General features: G+C 45.9%; 1 protein-coding gene across 1 annotated transcript in view; it reads left to right on the top strand.

Moving 5' to 3' along the window:
* Window positions 1-14,631, top strand: part of rnaseh2a (ribonuclease H2, subunit A) — a 38,789-nt gene that overhangs the window by 16,355 nt on the left and 7,803 nt on the right. Inside the window, exons 6-7 of the mRNA XM_078429554.1 lie at window positions 2,526-2,613; window positions 5,814-5,937. Coding sequence (XP_078285680.1) covers window positions 2,526-2,613; window positions 5,814-5,937 — 212 coding nt within the window. The remainder of the gene's footprint in view (window positions 1-2,525; window positions 2,614-5,813; window positions 5,938-14,631) is intronic.

Genomic DNA, 14,631 nt, shown 5'->3' with positions numbered 1-14,631 from the left:
TTTGGGGCAAAAATGGTTTATAGACAATAGGTGCAGGAGGAGGCCATTTGGCCCTTTGAGCCATTCAATGTGATCATGGCTGATCATCCACAATCAGTACCCCGTTCCTGTCCTCTCCCCATACCCCCTGACTCCGCTATCATTAAGAGCTCCATCTAACTCTCTTGAAAGCATCCAAAGAATCGGCCTCCACTGCCTTTAGTTTTTGTTTAGTTTAGTTCAGATATACAGCGCGGAAACCGGCCCTTTGGCCCACCGAGTTTTCACCGACCAGTGATCCCTGCACACCAACACTACCCCATGCACACACACACACACACACACACACTAGAGGCAATTTTAAAATTTATATCAAGCCAATGAACCTACAAACTTGTACGTCTTTGGACTGAACATTGTTGAGACATTTGCAAATATGTTTCCTTACCAAACGACAGTATGAACTGAAATGTTACTGATATTTTAGTACTTCATAAAGTGGGGGTGTGTAACCCCTTTTTCTCTCTTTAATGCCACAACTCCAGCAGATTGGGTTTTCAATGCAAGTTTTCTATTGCTTGGCAAAGAATGACCAGTGGGTGGCAATGTTGAGTTGTCCTCTTCAAATGAAAACAAAATCAAATTTATCATTTGATCTGCTTTAAGTTCCTGGTGTGTATTTTGTAGCAAGACAAATCTTTTAAAAAAATTGAAAGGGATGGCATGACTATTTTGTAAGATTTCAATGTAAGATGGCTTTGGATCGAATGGAGGGCTGTGGGCTTTGTGCGGGCAGATCTTGGTCTTGGTCTCTCTGAATGCATTCAAGAATCCCATCTGGGGAGATGTGGGGAGTCCCATATGGGGAGAAGGTGGGAACGGGGTACTGATTGAGAATGATCAGCCATGATCACATTGAATGGCGGTGTTGGCTCGAAGGGCCGAATGGCCTCCTCCTGCACCTATTGTCTATTGGCATGAAGGCCCTGTTCTTGGGCTGTTCTGTTCCATGCGAGACGATATGATAGAAATTTATTTATCCCAGAGGGGAAATTGGTCTGCCAACAGTTCCAGAAGAAATTTAAAAAATGCAATTCAGAGTGGGATTCAGAAATTTGTATGCTAGTTTAGTTTAGTTCAGAGATAGGCTTCAAAGGTCTTTTATTGCCACATGTACCAGTGATATGCGAATTATCATACAGCCATTCGAATAAAAAAGCAACAAGACACACAACTACATAAAAGTCAACATAAACATTCACCACAGCGGATTCCCCACATTCCTCACTGTGATGAGGGCGGCACGGTAGCGCAGCGGTAGAGTTGCTGCTTTACAGCGAATGCAGCGCCGGAGACTCAGGTTCGATCCTGACTAGGGGTGCTGCACTGTAAGGAGTTTGTACGTTCTCCCCGTGACCTGCGTGGGTTTTCTCCGAGATCTTCGGTTTCCTCCCACACTCCAAAGACGTACAGGTATGTAGGTTAATTGGCTGGGTAAATGTAAAAATTGTCCCTAGTGGGTGTAGGATAGTGTTAATGTGCGGGGATCACTGGGCGGCACGGACTTGGAGGGCCGAAAAGGCCTGTTTCTGGCTGTATATATATGATATGATATGATATATGATATGATATGAAAGGCAAAAAGTCCAATCTACTTCCTCTTTATTCTCCCACGGTCGGGGCAGTCGAAGTTCCCGCGGTCGGTAGTCGAAACCGAAACTCCCGCGTCGGGGCGATTGAAACTCCCGCGTCGGGCGATTGAAACTCCCATGTCGGGGCAATCGAAACCGAAACTCCCGCGTCAGGGCGATCGAAACTCCAGCGTTGGGGTGATCGAAACCCCTGCATCGGGGCGATCGAAACTCCCGCGGCTTGGAGTTCCCGAAGTCGGTCTCTGACCAGAGACCGCGAGCTCCATGATGTTAAGCCCACAAGCACCCACGGTTGGAGCCCCGAGGTCGATCCCTGGCAATGGGATCGCGAGCTCCGCAATGGTAAGTCCGCAGGCACCCGCGATGGAGCTCACGGTCGATCTCCAGCAAAGGCCGCTAACTCCTCGATATTACGCTGCAGTGCAGACGGAGATGCGATATGGCAAAAAATCGCATCTCCTTCGAGGTAAGAGATTGGAAAAATTTCCCCCAACCTCCCCCCCCCCCCCCACCCCCCACATAAAACAAGGTAAAGAACACTAAAAACATACATTTAACACATACAATTAAAACACAAAGAAGGAAAGGACAAATAGACAGTTGGCGAGGGAGCCATTGCTGGCGCCCTCCAGTGGATACAGTGTGAAAACAGGCCCTTCGGCCCAATGAATCCACACCGACTAGCGATCCCTGCGTATTAACACTACCCTACACACACTAGGGATAATTTTACATTTATACATTAACACCAAGCCAATTAACTTACAAATGTGCATGAAAAGATTGTATGGGATGCTATTAATGATCCTAAGTTATATTTTTGAATGTAATACTGGAAATTGACTTAAAACCGCAGAGCTATTGACTGACCTTTCACTTGCATCCCCTGTTTAGGTCGCAAGAGACCATGTTGTTCAGTCATGGAAGTTTATTGAAGATCTGGGAGACATAGACTTGGATTATGGTTCGGGATATCCCAACGGTGAGATTCGGTAACGGGTGATCGGCTCAGTGGGGTGGGAAGTTTAGTTTAATTTAGTTTAGAGTTACATCGCAGAAACAGGCCCACCGGGTCTGTACCGACCAGCGATCCCCGCACATTAACACTACCCGACACACACTAGGGACAATTTATATTTATATCAAGTCAATTAACTTGCACAGCTGAACGTCTTTGGAGTGTGGGAGGAAACTTAAGATCTCGGAGAAAACCCACGTGGTCACGGGGAGAACGTACAAACTCCGTACAGACAGCACCCGTAGTTAGGATCAAACCCAGGTCTCTGGTGCTGCAAGGCAGCAACTCTACCACTGTGCCACTCTACGACTGGATAATTTGGAAAGTTTATGCTAGATTTTACAAGGGATGAAAAAGAATTGAGCCTGTCACATTTTACTTTAAACTTTTTCTTTGTCAGTCTGATTTTTTGTTGATACCTGCAATTTTTTATTAATTATGGTTCTTATTTTCTCAGAAGTATTTGAAGTAGAATGATAAAACTATCACAGGACAAATAGGAACCGTCCTGACATCAACAAAATGCTAGAAACAAAAGTGTCTACTTTTTAGCATCAGCTAGTTTTATATGGAGAGGATGTTTCCACTAGTGAGAGAGTCTAGGACTAGAGGTCACAGCCTCAGAATGAAAGGATGTTCTTTTAGGAAGGTGTTGAGGAGAAATTTCTTTAGTCAGAGAGTGGTGAAACTGTGGAAATCTTTGCCACAGAAGGTTGTGGAGGCCAAATCAGTGGATATTTTTAAGGCAGAGATAAATAGATTTTTGATTAGTACGCGTGTCAGAGGTTTAGTTTAGCACCTATTGTCTATTGTTGCGCACTATCCAGTTAGCGGATAGACTATACATGATTACAACCAAGCCGTCCGCAATGTACAGATACAGGATAAAAGGAATACCATTTAATAATAATAATATATTCCTTTATTCGTCCCACACCGGGCAAATTTACAGTGTTGCAGCAGCAAAGTGGATAGCAAGAGATCAAGAGATCATTCATTATAAATAAAAGATACATAAATTGTCATCCGTTTTCTGTGTGTTCTTAGCTGTTATTGTTGACTCATCTGCTAGGAGCAGTGCTGGTTGTGCAGTCTCACAGCAGCGGGAAGGAAGGACCTCCTATATCTCTCCTTCACGCACTTGGGGCGAAGGAGTCTGTCACCGAAGTGACAGTGTCCTGCATGGGGTGGGAGTCGTTGTCCAGCAGCGATGTTAGCTTTGCCATCATCCTCCTCTCTCCCACCGCCTGCACTGAGTCAAGTCACTTTCGTGCAAGGTAAAGTCCGATTAAAGATAGTCCAAAGGTCTCCAATGAGGAGATGGTAGTTCAGGATTGCTCTCTAATTGGTGACAGGATGGTTCAGTTGTTTGATAACAGCATGGAAGAAACATCCCTGAATCTGGAGGTGTGAGTTTTCAAAATTCTGTACCTCTTGCGTGATGGGAGAGGGGAGAAGAGGGATGGTCTGGGATGAGTTTCAAAGGTAACTAATTGTATTATTGTGCTTCTCACTCAAGGCTCACATTATAACGAAAATAAACGTCTATCAACAACGCTTCCCCTTTAAAAATTTTTATGTCTACAATATTTGTTGTTCGGTTTTTTAAGTTAATGATGGATTAAAATGGTTTAGTTGTAAAGCAACAGATGGGGCTTAATTTAATTAACGGTAATTCCCCTTGTACGTTATCTAGGGATTTTTGACTTGTGCAATTGTTTTTGATAATTGCCTTCGGTGATCTTGTCTAGTCCCTTTCCAGTCAACCAGGACTTGTTGATGCCCATGTAATTCAGAGGCCATCTGACAGATTTGAACATTTAAACTCGGGACAAATGGACTTAGATTAGTAGCACCAACCAATCCACGATGGATATATATTGGAAACTGCTAGGGAGGGATTCCTATGTACCAGTCATCGGAGATGTCCTCATTCTTTAGGACATCTCTCTTGGTTCCCCTCTTCCATTATAGATCAGGCTCTCACTAGGGTCTCCTCGATATCCCACAGCTTCACTTTTGCTTCCCCTCCCCCCCATTCGAACCAAGGACCGAGTCCCCCTTGTCCTCACCTTCCACCCCATCAGCCGTCGCACACAGCATATAATCCTCCAACATTTTCACCACCTCCAATGGGATCCCACTACTGGCCACATCTTCACATCTCCACCCCTTTCTGCTTTCCGTAGAGACCGTTCCCTCCGAAACCCCCTGGTCAACTCATTCCTTCCCACCTAAACCACCCCCTCCCCAGGTACTTTCCCCTGCAACCACAGGAGATGCAACACCTGTCCCTTTACCTCCCCCCTCGACTCCATCCAAGGACCCCGACAGTCTTTCCAGGTGAGGCAGAGGTTCACTTGTACCACCACCTACCTCATCTACTGTATCTGCTGTTCCAGGTGTCAACTCCTGTACATCGGCGAGACCAAGCGCAGGCTCGGCGATCGTTTCGCTGAACACCTCCACTCAGTCCGCCTTAACCTACCTGATCTCCTGGTTCCTCAGCACTTTAACTCCCCCTCCCATTCCCAATCTGACCTTTCCATTCTGGGCCTCCTCTATTGTCAGAGTGAGGCCCAGCGCAAATTGGAGGAACAGCACCTCGTATATCGCTTGGGCAGCTTACACCCCAGCGGGATGAACATTGACTTCTCTAACTTCAAGTAGCCCTTCCTTTCCCTCTATTTCCATCCCCTCCCCCTTCCCAGTTCTCCCACCAGTCTTACTGTCTCCGACTACATTCTATCGCTGTCCCGCCCCCTCCCCTGACATCAGTCTGAAGAAGGGTCTCGACCCGAAACGTCACCCATTCCTTCTCTCCAGAGACGCTGCCTGACCCGCTGAGTTACTCCAGCATTTTGTGTCTACCTTAGATTTAAACCAGCATCTGCAGTTCTTTCCTACACACCTATACATTTGTTACAGTTTTTCATCGTGAGCGGGGTGGGGGGAAGAGCAATGGAGGGCCTGGCGTGGGGGGACCACCGTGAGAGGAGGGAGGGGGGAGAACAAGGGTGGTCCTGGTGTCAGCGCCCTTTATGTGGCGACTATTTGCATACCTTGGGTATGCAGGCAAAGAATTTCACTGTGACTTGGCACATGTGACAATAAAGTATTTGATTCAATTCAATTGAAGATTTGATTGTCTTTGTTTACAACAGATCCTAAAACAAAGGCATGGATGGAGAGCCACTTGGACCCTATTTTTGGTTATCCACAGTTCGTACGTTTTAGTTGGAGCACAGCCCAGACTATATTGGATAACCGAGCAGTACCTGTTCACTGGTATGTAATGAACGACTTACTTAGTTAATCCGCCGTTAAAGTGTTCTGTTTAAGGAGCAAACCTTGTTGTTGGCAATGTCTTTTGCGGACTGAATCGCATCATTTAGTAGTAGCTGTTTAAATCCACTAGTAATTCCATATTTGCTTAAATCCAAGAGTCACGAGTGCTTAATTGTTGGGATGTACCTTTGAAAAGATGAGGAGGGATTTCTTTAGCTGGAGGGTGGTGAATCTGTGGAATTCATTGCCACAGACGCCACGTCAATGGGTATTTTTAAAGCGGAGATTGACAGATTCGCGATAGTAAGGATATCAAATGTTCTGGGGAACAGGCAGGTAAATCGGGTTGAGAGGGAAAGATAGATTAGTCATGATTAAATGGCGGAGTAGATTTGATAGGTTGAATGCCATAATTCTGCTCTATGACTTATGTGCCGCCAATGGAACAATGAAATTCTTACTTTCAGCGGCATAACCCACTTGTAAACACACCTAGATAATCTATATACTAAAACTCTCGTTTGTTTGTTCCTGAACTACAGCCAAAATGGTACACGATAGCACGACAATTTTAGGCCCACCTTACTCACCGTCGTCCCTTTGGTGCTAATGGGAGAAGTTTAATTGAAATCCGTGTTATATTTTTAAATTTATTCACATTTTAAAGTTTAAATCTATCTCCCACGGAAGGAGGAGGGAGGGGAGTGGAGGGGGAGGGAGGGGGGAAGAGGAAGGATAAGGGGGGTTGAGGGGGATGGAGTGAGGGAGCAGGGGAAGGGGGGAGGGGAAGAGGGAGGAGCAGGGAGGGGAAGGAGGGAGGGGGAGGAGGGAGGATAAGGGGGGTTTGAGGGGGATGGAGTGGGGGAGCAGGGGAAGGGGGAGGGGAAGAGGAGGGGGGAGGAGGGGGGTAGGGAGGGAGAGAGCAGAGGGTGCTGCACCAATGAAGGAGAGGTTTGGGCCCAATGGGTCCACGGGTCTAGTATATAATAAACAAGTTCAATAAATTAGTAATCCCAATACAATGCAAAAAAAACAAAACAAAGTACTTAGTTCAATCAAAGACAGGTTATAGTTCATAGTTGAGGTTCGTTGTGTGGTGAGTTCAAGAGCCTGATGGTTGTTGGGTAGAAGCAGGGCCGTCTTAACGCATGGGCCTGATGGGCATTGCCCGGGGGCCCATGAGCATAGGGGCCCCATGCTGATCTGTGTATGTTAAGTGACTTGCAATAAATAAATACCACTTTTAAAATGTAGGTTCAATAAGTGCTTTTTTCGCAACATTTTCGGTCCCTAAGTGCTTCTCACAGCGATCTGTAAGTGCTTTTCGCAACAATGTAGCACCCTGTCCATCGCTAAGTGCTTTTCGGTAAGTGCTTTTCGTCGGCACGACAGGGGGGGGGGCTGGTAGGGAAAGGGGGGTGGGGGAGAGTAACGGTAGGGGCCCCAGTACACTGCTTTGCCCGGGGGCCCATAATGCTGTAAAAACGGCCCTGGGTAGAAGCTGTTCTTGAACAGGTGGTCTTGGTCGTTCATCTTGTGTGTTCAACTCAAAAGTCAAAGCCATTCAATTCTTGATGTGTTTTCCTTCACTGCACCAAGTAATGCAATATAAAAGGTCAGTAGATAGATACTCGTGGTTTTATTGGTACTTGTGATTTAAAATGCCAAAATGATGACACCCGTACTAATCAAGAATCTATCTCTGCTTTAAAAATATCTATTGACTTGGCCTCCACAGCATTCTGTGGCAAAGAATTCCACAGATTCACCACCCTCTGACTAAAGAAATTATTTCCCATCCCCTTCCTAAAGGAATTTATTCACAAAATGCTGGAGTAACTCAGCGGGTCAGGCAGCATCTCGGGAGAGAAGGAATGGGTGACGTTTCGGGTCGAGACCCTTCTTCAGACTGATGTAACTCAGCGGGTCAGGCAGCATCTCAGGAGAGAAGGAATGGGTGACGTTTCGGGTCGAGTTACTCCAGCATTTTGTGAATAAATACCTTCCTAAAGGAACGTCCTTTAATTCTGAGGCTATGACCTCTAGTCCTAGACTCTCCCACTAGTGGAAACATCCTCTCCTCATCCGCTCTATGCAAGTCTTTCACTATTCTGTTCATTTCAATGAGGTCCCCCCTCATTTTTCTAAACTCCAGCGAGTACAGGCCCAGTGCCATCAAACGCTTATCATAAATTACTCCACTCATCCCTAGGATCATACTTATAAACCTCCTCTTTACCCACTCCAGGGCCAGCACATCCTTCCTCAGATATGGGGCCTAAAATTGCTCACCACACTTCGAATGCAGCCTGACCAGTGCCCTATAGAGCCTCAGCATTCCATCCCTGTTCTTGTATTCTAGCCCTCTTGAAATAAATGCGAACATTGCGTTTGCCTTCGATTGCGTTTGGCAATCTTGACATTCCCTCGTTTGTCTTTGCGATGCATCATTTAATTTGTCTACCATGGAGCTTACAACATTAATGCAAAGAATGTATAAATGAAGAACCAAGGAACTGCAGATGCTGGTTTACAAAAAAAAAAGCACAAAGTGCTGGCTGGAGTGACTCAGTGGGCCAGGCAGCATCTCTGAAGAACATAGATCGGTGATGTTTCAGGTCAGTCTGAGCAAATCAGTCCGAGGAAAAGTCACGACTCAAAACGTCACCTATCCATGTTCTCCAGGGCTGCTGCCCGACCTGCTGAGTTAGTCCAGCACTTTTCTGGAATAGAGAAATGATTGTTATTCTTTTACCATTCTAAGCTCTGCAATGATTCCAACATCCCAGCAGGGGGCTCCATTTCCATGGGCAATCAGGAACAGTGCACTCAAGTATATTGGAATACAAGACCAAGTGGACCCGTTGGACCCAAACCTCTCCTGCATTGGTGCAGTTCGCCCCCCCCTCGCTCCTTCATCCATCCCTCTCAATCCCCCTTCTCCCTCCCTCCCCCCATCCCTCCACCCCCCTCCCTTCCCCCTCCCTCCCTAGGAGAAAGATTTAAACTTTAAAATGTGAATAACTTTAAAAATATAATACCAATTTCAATTAAACTTCTTCCATTAGCACCAAAAGTGAGTAAGATGGGCCTAAAATTTAGATTTTAGATTTAGATTTTTAGATTTAGAGATACAGCGCGGAAACAGGCCCTTTCGGCCCACCGGGTCCGCACCGCCCAGCGATTCCTGCACATTAACGCTATCTAGGGACAATTTTCACATTTACCAAGCCAATGAACCTCTTTGGAGTGTGGGAGGAAACCGAAGATCTCGGAGAAAACCCACGCAGGTCACGGGGAGAACGTACAAACTCCGTACAGACAGCACCCGTAATCAGGATCGAACCCAGGTCTCTGGCGCTGCATTCGCTGTAAGGCAGCAACTCTACCGCTGTGCCACCATGCCGAACAAAATTGTCGCGCTAGCATGTACTGTTTTGGCTGTAGTTCAGGAACAAACAAACAAACAAACGAGAGTTTTAGTATATAGATGGTGCTCATTTTGATATGAAGGCAACACAATGGCACAGATAAATCCTCACAGAAGAGAGAAAGGGATTTACAATTTGTGTTATTTTTATCACTTATTTTAGAAAGAAAAATGCCAGTGGCAGCGAATTGATTGTATCATTGTACAACCTCGAGTGTTTTATGCAAAGAATTATTTTTACAATGAGTCTGTCTTGTGTTGACAAGAATATATGGTTACATAAATAAGATGCTATCAACTACAAGGCAATGCGCAGGCATCTTTTTTTATGGTTGAATACATTTGCAAAAGTAGCAGTGGTCCAAACTTGGTGCCTGTGGATGGAAGAATTGAGATGAATTCTTCCAATTCCTGTTTGACTAGATGGATAGGACCTGTGGCACAGCAGTAGAGTTGCTGCTTTACAGCACCAGAGGCCTGGGTTTGATCCTGACTATGGGTGCTGCCTCGACGGAGTTTGTACGTTCTACCCGTGACCTGCTTAGGTTTTTTTCCGTGAAGCTCCAGTTTCCTCCCACACTCCAAAGACGTACAGATTTGTAGGCTAATTGGCTTGTTATAAATGTAATTTGTCCCTAGTGTGTTTAGGATAGTGTTGGTGTTCAGGTATCGCAGGTCTGCACGCACTTGGTGGGCCTGCTGAGTTACTCCAGCATTTTGTGAATAAATACCTTCGATTTGTACCAGCATCTGCAGTTATCCACTCTGTATCTCTAAACTAAAACTGAAGCTCAATTGATCTTGCCTGCAGAAAGGCAAGATAGTTAACACGTCCTTTTTCATTACTGCCTGAGGATGCTGGCTTTGACGTTACAATCTAATCGTGCTTTTGAAGTGAATTGACAACCAAATTAAAACAGTTAACCCCACTTCTGTAGTTTGGTTCTACATTCCCAGGTAGATCATGGCTTGAGTTGCCTTATATAGATAGGTGTCCTTATCTAATGCATTCTGAAAAGAGTGCCAAAAAAACACACACATTTTTGGGTAATAGTATTCTTTAAACAGGAGTTGACATAATGTTGATTGTTACAGCGTACATCAGAATATGTTGTGGGATCTTATGGAGACGTATAAAATTTATAAAAGGACTGGACAAGCTAGATGCAGGAAAAATGTTCCCAATGTTGGGGGAGTCCAGAACCAGGGGCCACAGAATAAAGGGGAGGCCATTTAAAACTGTGGTGAGGAAAAACTTTTTCACCCAGAGATGAATTGTGGAATTCTCTGCCACAGGAGGCAGTGGAGGCCAAATCACTGGATGAATTTAAAAGAGGGTTAGATAGAGCTCTGGGGGGTAGCGGAATCAACGGATATGGGGAGAAGGCAGGCACGGGTTACTGATTGTGGATGATCACAATGAGTGGCGGTGCTGGCTTGAAGGGCCGAATGGCCTCCTCCTGCACCTATTATCTAAGTTTCTATGAAGGAAAAATTGGTTAAGTTTAGTTTAGAGATACAGCATGGAAGCAGGCCCTTCGGCCCACCGAGTCCACCCTGACCAGTGACCCCCCCCCCCCCCCCGTACACAAGTTCTATACTACACACTCGGGACAATTTGCAGAGGCCAATTAACCTTCAAACCTGTACATCTTTAGAATGTGGTAAGAAACCGGAGCACCCGGAGAAAACCCACGCGATCACGGGGAGAACGTACAAGCTCCGTGCAGACAGCACCTGTAGTCAGGATTGAACCCAGGACTATGCAACACTACCGCTGTGCCACTGGTTAAGGCATGGAGGGATGGATGGTAGAGGCCGAGGTCATTGGAGGGTGAGAATATGTTGTGGGCATTATGCTGAAATTAAGAAAATAACTGCAGATGCTGGTACAAATCGACGGTATTTATTCACAAAATGCTGGAGTAACTCAGCAGGTCAGGCAGCATCTCAGGAGAGAAGGAATGGGTGACATTTCGGGTCGAGACCCAGTCTGAAGAAGGGTCTCGACCCGAAACGTCATCCATTCCTTCTCTCCCGAGATGCTGCCTGACCTGCTGAGTTACTCCAGCATTCTGTGAATAAATACCTTTGATGCTGAAATTAAGCTTGATCATCAACAAGCTCTCTGTCCCTTGTATTGTGTAAGTTTGTAAAATCAATGATCTGATAGATGTCTTCCGATCACCTGCACAGCTGGTTGATAAATGATCTGTTTCTCTGTTTTTACCGTGTCTGGCTTGCCTGAAACACTCTAGCTGATGGGCTTACTAAGTAATTTGCATTGATTTTATTTATTTTTGGAGTCCACTTTCTCAGCTCTTGACAGGCAGTTCGTTTCTGCCTGACAGAGTGAAAACAACTCCTGTCACCTTTGCTTTTAACCTTTTGTTTTTGACTTTCACCGCAGTGACTTGTGTTGCTGCCTTCTTGCGATGAGAAAAGATTTTGAAGTCTTGTTTAATACAAACCATGCAATAGCACATCTGTGTAGCAAAATGAATTCCCAGTGATTTTCATCTTCCACCCCCCCCCCCCCCCCCCCCCCCTCATGAACAGGCACTTTCTTCTTGAATAATTCCGGATATATCCGGCACGGTGGAGCAGCGGTAGAGTTGTTGCCTTACAGCGAATGCAGCGCCGGAGACTCAGGTTCGATCCCGACTACGGGCGCCGTCTGTACGGAGTTTGTATGTTCTCCCCGTGACCTGCGTGGGTTTTCTCCGAGATCTTCGGTTTCCTCCCGCACTCCAAAGACGTACAGGTGTGTAGGTTAATTGGCTGGGCAAATGTAAAAATTGACCCTAGTGGGTGTAGGATAGTGCTAGTGTGCGGGGATCGCTGGGCGGCACGGACCCGGTGGGCCGAAGGGCCTGTTTCTGCGCTGTACCTCTAAAAAAAAAATCCTCTTTCCCCCTGCCAAAGATTTGATTACTGGCCTAAATCATTCTGCTCATCACACTTATTCGTACAGAATAGTGAAAGGCTTGGATAGAGTGGGTGTGAAGAGGAAGGTTCCATGAGTGGGAGAGTCTAGAGGTCACAGCCTCAGAATTAAAGGACGTTCTTTTTGGAAGGAGTCGTGGAGAAATTACTTTAATCAGAGGAATTCTTTGCCACTGAAGGCTGTAGAGGCCAAGTCAGTGGATATTTTTAAGGCAGAGGTGGACAGATATTTGATTAGTACACGTATCAGAGGTTTAATTTAGTTTAGTTTAGAGATACAGCGTGGAAACAGGCCCTTTCGGCCCACCAGGCCCGCGCCGACCAGCGATCCCCGCACATTAACACTATCCCACACCCACTAGGGACAATCTTTTTTTTTCATTTACCAAGCCAATTAACCTGCATATCTGTATGTCTTTGGAGAAGGGGAGAAGGCAGGAGAATGGGGTTAGGCGGGAGAGATAGATCAGCCATGATTGAATGGTGGAGTAGACTTGATGGGCCGAATGACCTAATTCTACTCCTATCACTTATGACCTTATTCCTTGTTATTGTTAGAGCAGCAAAAGTTGCCTTGGTTTAAGCTCATAAACACACCTGTTCTGAAATGGCCCATTAGCTTTGAACGAATACAATTCTTTTCTAGGTCTATCAGTTTAACTTCAATATGCACTTAAGAGTTTTAGTTTAGTTTAGAGATCCAGCGCAGAAACAGGCCCTTCGGCCCACCGAATCCACGCCGACCAGCGATCCCTGCACATTAACACTATCCTACACACGCTAGGGACAATTTTGCATTCATTAAGCCAATTAACCTACAAACCTGTACGTCTTTGGAGTGTGGGAGGAAACGGAATTTCTCGGGGTGAAAACCCACGAAGGTCACGGGAAGAACGTACAAACAAAGACAGAGTGCTGGAGTAACTCGCCCATCAGGTAGCATCTCTGGATAGAAAGGACACATCCATGTTTCCCAGAGATGGTGCCTGAGCTGCTGAGTTACACAGTACTCTGTCATCTCTTAATTATTAACTGCTGGTATTACAGTATAGATAAATCGAGCCATTACAGTATAGATAAATTATAAGGGAATAACATTTAGTGCAAGCATAATTAAAGCAAGAAATGTTGCTGTAGGAGTAGAGATTTAAGAGTGTGGAGCGATTGTGATATGTGATTGTAGATCTGCTTCTGTGGCTAGCACGCAAATGGTCTCCCGGGTTGGGCGCCACCTTGCATATCATTGGGTGTGGCAGACATCTTAAAATTGCTGCACATGTCACACTGTGGAAAATCAGAAATCAAATAGCCCAGGTTTCAAGGGGGAAGGTTAAATATTATTTCTTACAACCTCTTAAACCCCTGTCCCACTTAGGCGATTGTTTAGACGACTACAGACGACTAGGCTGTCACCACACGGTCACCGGGGTGCCACCTGTACGGTCGTGAGTCGTCTCCAAAGAGTCGTAGCGTTTTTCTGGTCGCCGCTGGATTTTGAAATGTTTAAACATTTTCGGCGACTGTTGGTTTGACGCCAATGATGGTAGCTTGACGTCTCCTGACGGGGGCGCTGTCGTAGGTTGTCGCCAGGTGACGTAAGTTGTCGCCGGTGCTGACTTCGTTGAATTCTATTGGCGACTACCTACGTCAACAGGTACCGGCGTGAAAACCGGAGGCCAAAATGACGTGAGTTTTCTTCAGTTGCTCGTACATGCTCGTAGCCTCTCGGGGGTAGACTTGGGTTGACTTCGGTTGTTGCCTGCGTGGTCGTAGGTGCGGTCGTAGGTGGACGTCCTAAGTCGCGACGATTGGGTCGCCGGTTGTCGGTAGCCTGACGTCGACTAGGTGGTAGGTTGTTGTAGCTTGTCGTAGACATTGTCTTGGGGGGGTCCAGTCGCCGTTTTTTCGGCGAACTGCTACGACTATTGCAGTCGCCAGCAGTCACTTAAACAAATGCCTATGTGGGACAGGCCCCTTACTTCTAGGCCAATTAACTCAATTCCTACTGCATTATGGAGAAGCGTCAGGATTTGATGTGAAGAAATAGATGCCTTCACGTGGCACTTTCCATGAGCTCAAAGCATCCCAGAGAATTTCAATCAAAAGTTATTTTGGAAGTACGATTACTACTGTTACACTGGGAAATATGGCAACTAAATTGTGCACCGCACAATACCCATAAACAGTTTTGGCAGTCACAAAATTAATGAATGGTAATCTGTTGCAGAGGACGCAGTGAGATTGATAAGTGCAGACAGTGGGGGAACAGGGCTTCAAGAGAAACACTGAACTCTTGGCATCCGCTTCAGATGGCAGCT

Source organism: Rhinoraja longicauda, chromosome 37, assembly GCF_053455715.1.
Source record: "Rhinoraja longicauda isolate Sanriku21f chromosome 37, sRhiLon1.1, whole genome shotgun sequence".
NCBI classification, from domain to species: Eukaryota; Metazoa; Chordata; class Chondrichthyes; order Rajiformes; family Arhynchobatidae; genus Rhinoraja; species Rhinoraja longicauda.
This window is presented reverse-complemented; position numbering and strand designations above follow the sequence as displayed.